At 38.7% G+C, this 1067-nt stretch overlaps 1 protein-coding gene across 1 annotated transcript in view; it reads left to right on the top strand.

Annotated features, from left to right (window-relative positions):
- Positions 1 to 800, top strand: part of LOC119593448 (crustacyanin-C1 subunit-like) — a 1102-nt gene extending 302 nt beyond the window's left edge. Inside the window, exons 2-4 of the mRNA XM_037942377.1 lie at positions 67 to 151; positions 260 to 382; positions 487 to 800. Of these exons, the coding sequence (XP_037798305.1) occupies positions 67 to 151; positions 260 to 382; positions 487 to 734 (456 nt within the window). The 3' untranslated portion in view covers positions 735 to 800. The remainder of the gene's footprint in view (positions 1 to 66; positions 152 to 259; positions 383 to 486) is intronic.
- Positions 801 to 1067: the final 267 nt, after the last annotated feature.

The following is a 1067-nucleotide window of genomic DNA, read 5'->3' as shown; positions in this document are numbered from 1 at the left end:
TAAGCAAAATGTATTTTTATATTCAATTTGCAACAATTCTTATAGCCCAGATTCCTTACATTACAGTATGCTGGCACATGGTACGAAATTGCACTCACAAACAACCCATACCAACTGATCAAGAAGTGTGTCCGCAACGAATATACCTATGGTAAGTTTTTATTTATTTTCGTTTAAGATTTTTCTTGTCGGTTACAGACTTCTCGTAGAAAATGTCAAAGCCCATAAATATAATATATGAGTAAAAATATATCCACAGATGGAAGCAAGTTCAACGTCAGATCTACTGGTACTGATGCTAATGGAAACCCAATTACACGTAATGGTCAGGTTCTGCCAAATCCTTTCGGAGAACCTCATCTTTCCGTGGACTATGAGGCATGTAAGTATTCACAATAATAATCTGTATGTAAGTATACATGAAATATGTAAGTTATTCATACAAGGAAATATATATGATTAATGGTACATTTCCCCTGTTTCCAGCCTGGATGGCTCCCTACGTGATTCTGGATACTGATTACGAGAACTTCTCGTGCATCTATAGCTGCGCTGGTCACAACTTCGGCTATTACGCCGACTTCGCCTTCATCTTCTCCCGCTCACCAAGTCTCGCTGATAGATATTACAGACGTTGTGAAGCCGCCTTCATGAACATCGGTGTTGATCCCTCTCGCTTCACAAAGACAGCTCAGGGTGGATCCTGCTCCAACACTAACTATAGGTCTTGGTAGAAAATCCTCAAGGTATAGATCCTTTACAGGGATACTTGCCACGAAATAAAGATTGTGCTACTCGTATTCTGTCTTTACTCAAGCCAAATTCTCCAGTAGTGATGAAGGGTATTTTCAGCCCTGATTAGATCAGGATTTGTGTAAATAATTTTGAAGTCTACCTGAGGTAGAAAAGGGAAGACGCAATAGATACGATCGATACATTTCTTGGTTCACTTTCAAGAGGAAAAACTTGCACTTCTCTCTCTGAACTAGACACCACATCTTTGATAAATATATACAATAATGAGACACATCAGAAGCATCTGAAAGATTAATAGTGTCTACTACTAC

This window comes from Penaeus monodon, chromosome 32 (assembly GCF_015228065.2).
Source record: "Penaeus monodon isolate SGIC_2016 chromosome 32, NSTDA_Pmon_1, whole genome shotgun sequence".
Classification (NCBI taxonomy): domain Eukaryota; kingdom Metazoa; phylum Arthropoda; class Malacostraca; order Decapoda; family Penaeidae; genus Penaeus; species Penaeus monodon.
Note: the sequence above shows the minus strand (reverse complement) of the source record. Positions and strands in the feature narration are given on the sequence as shown.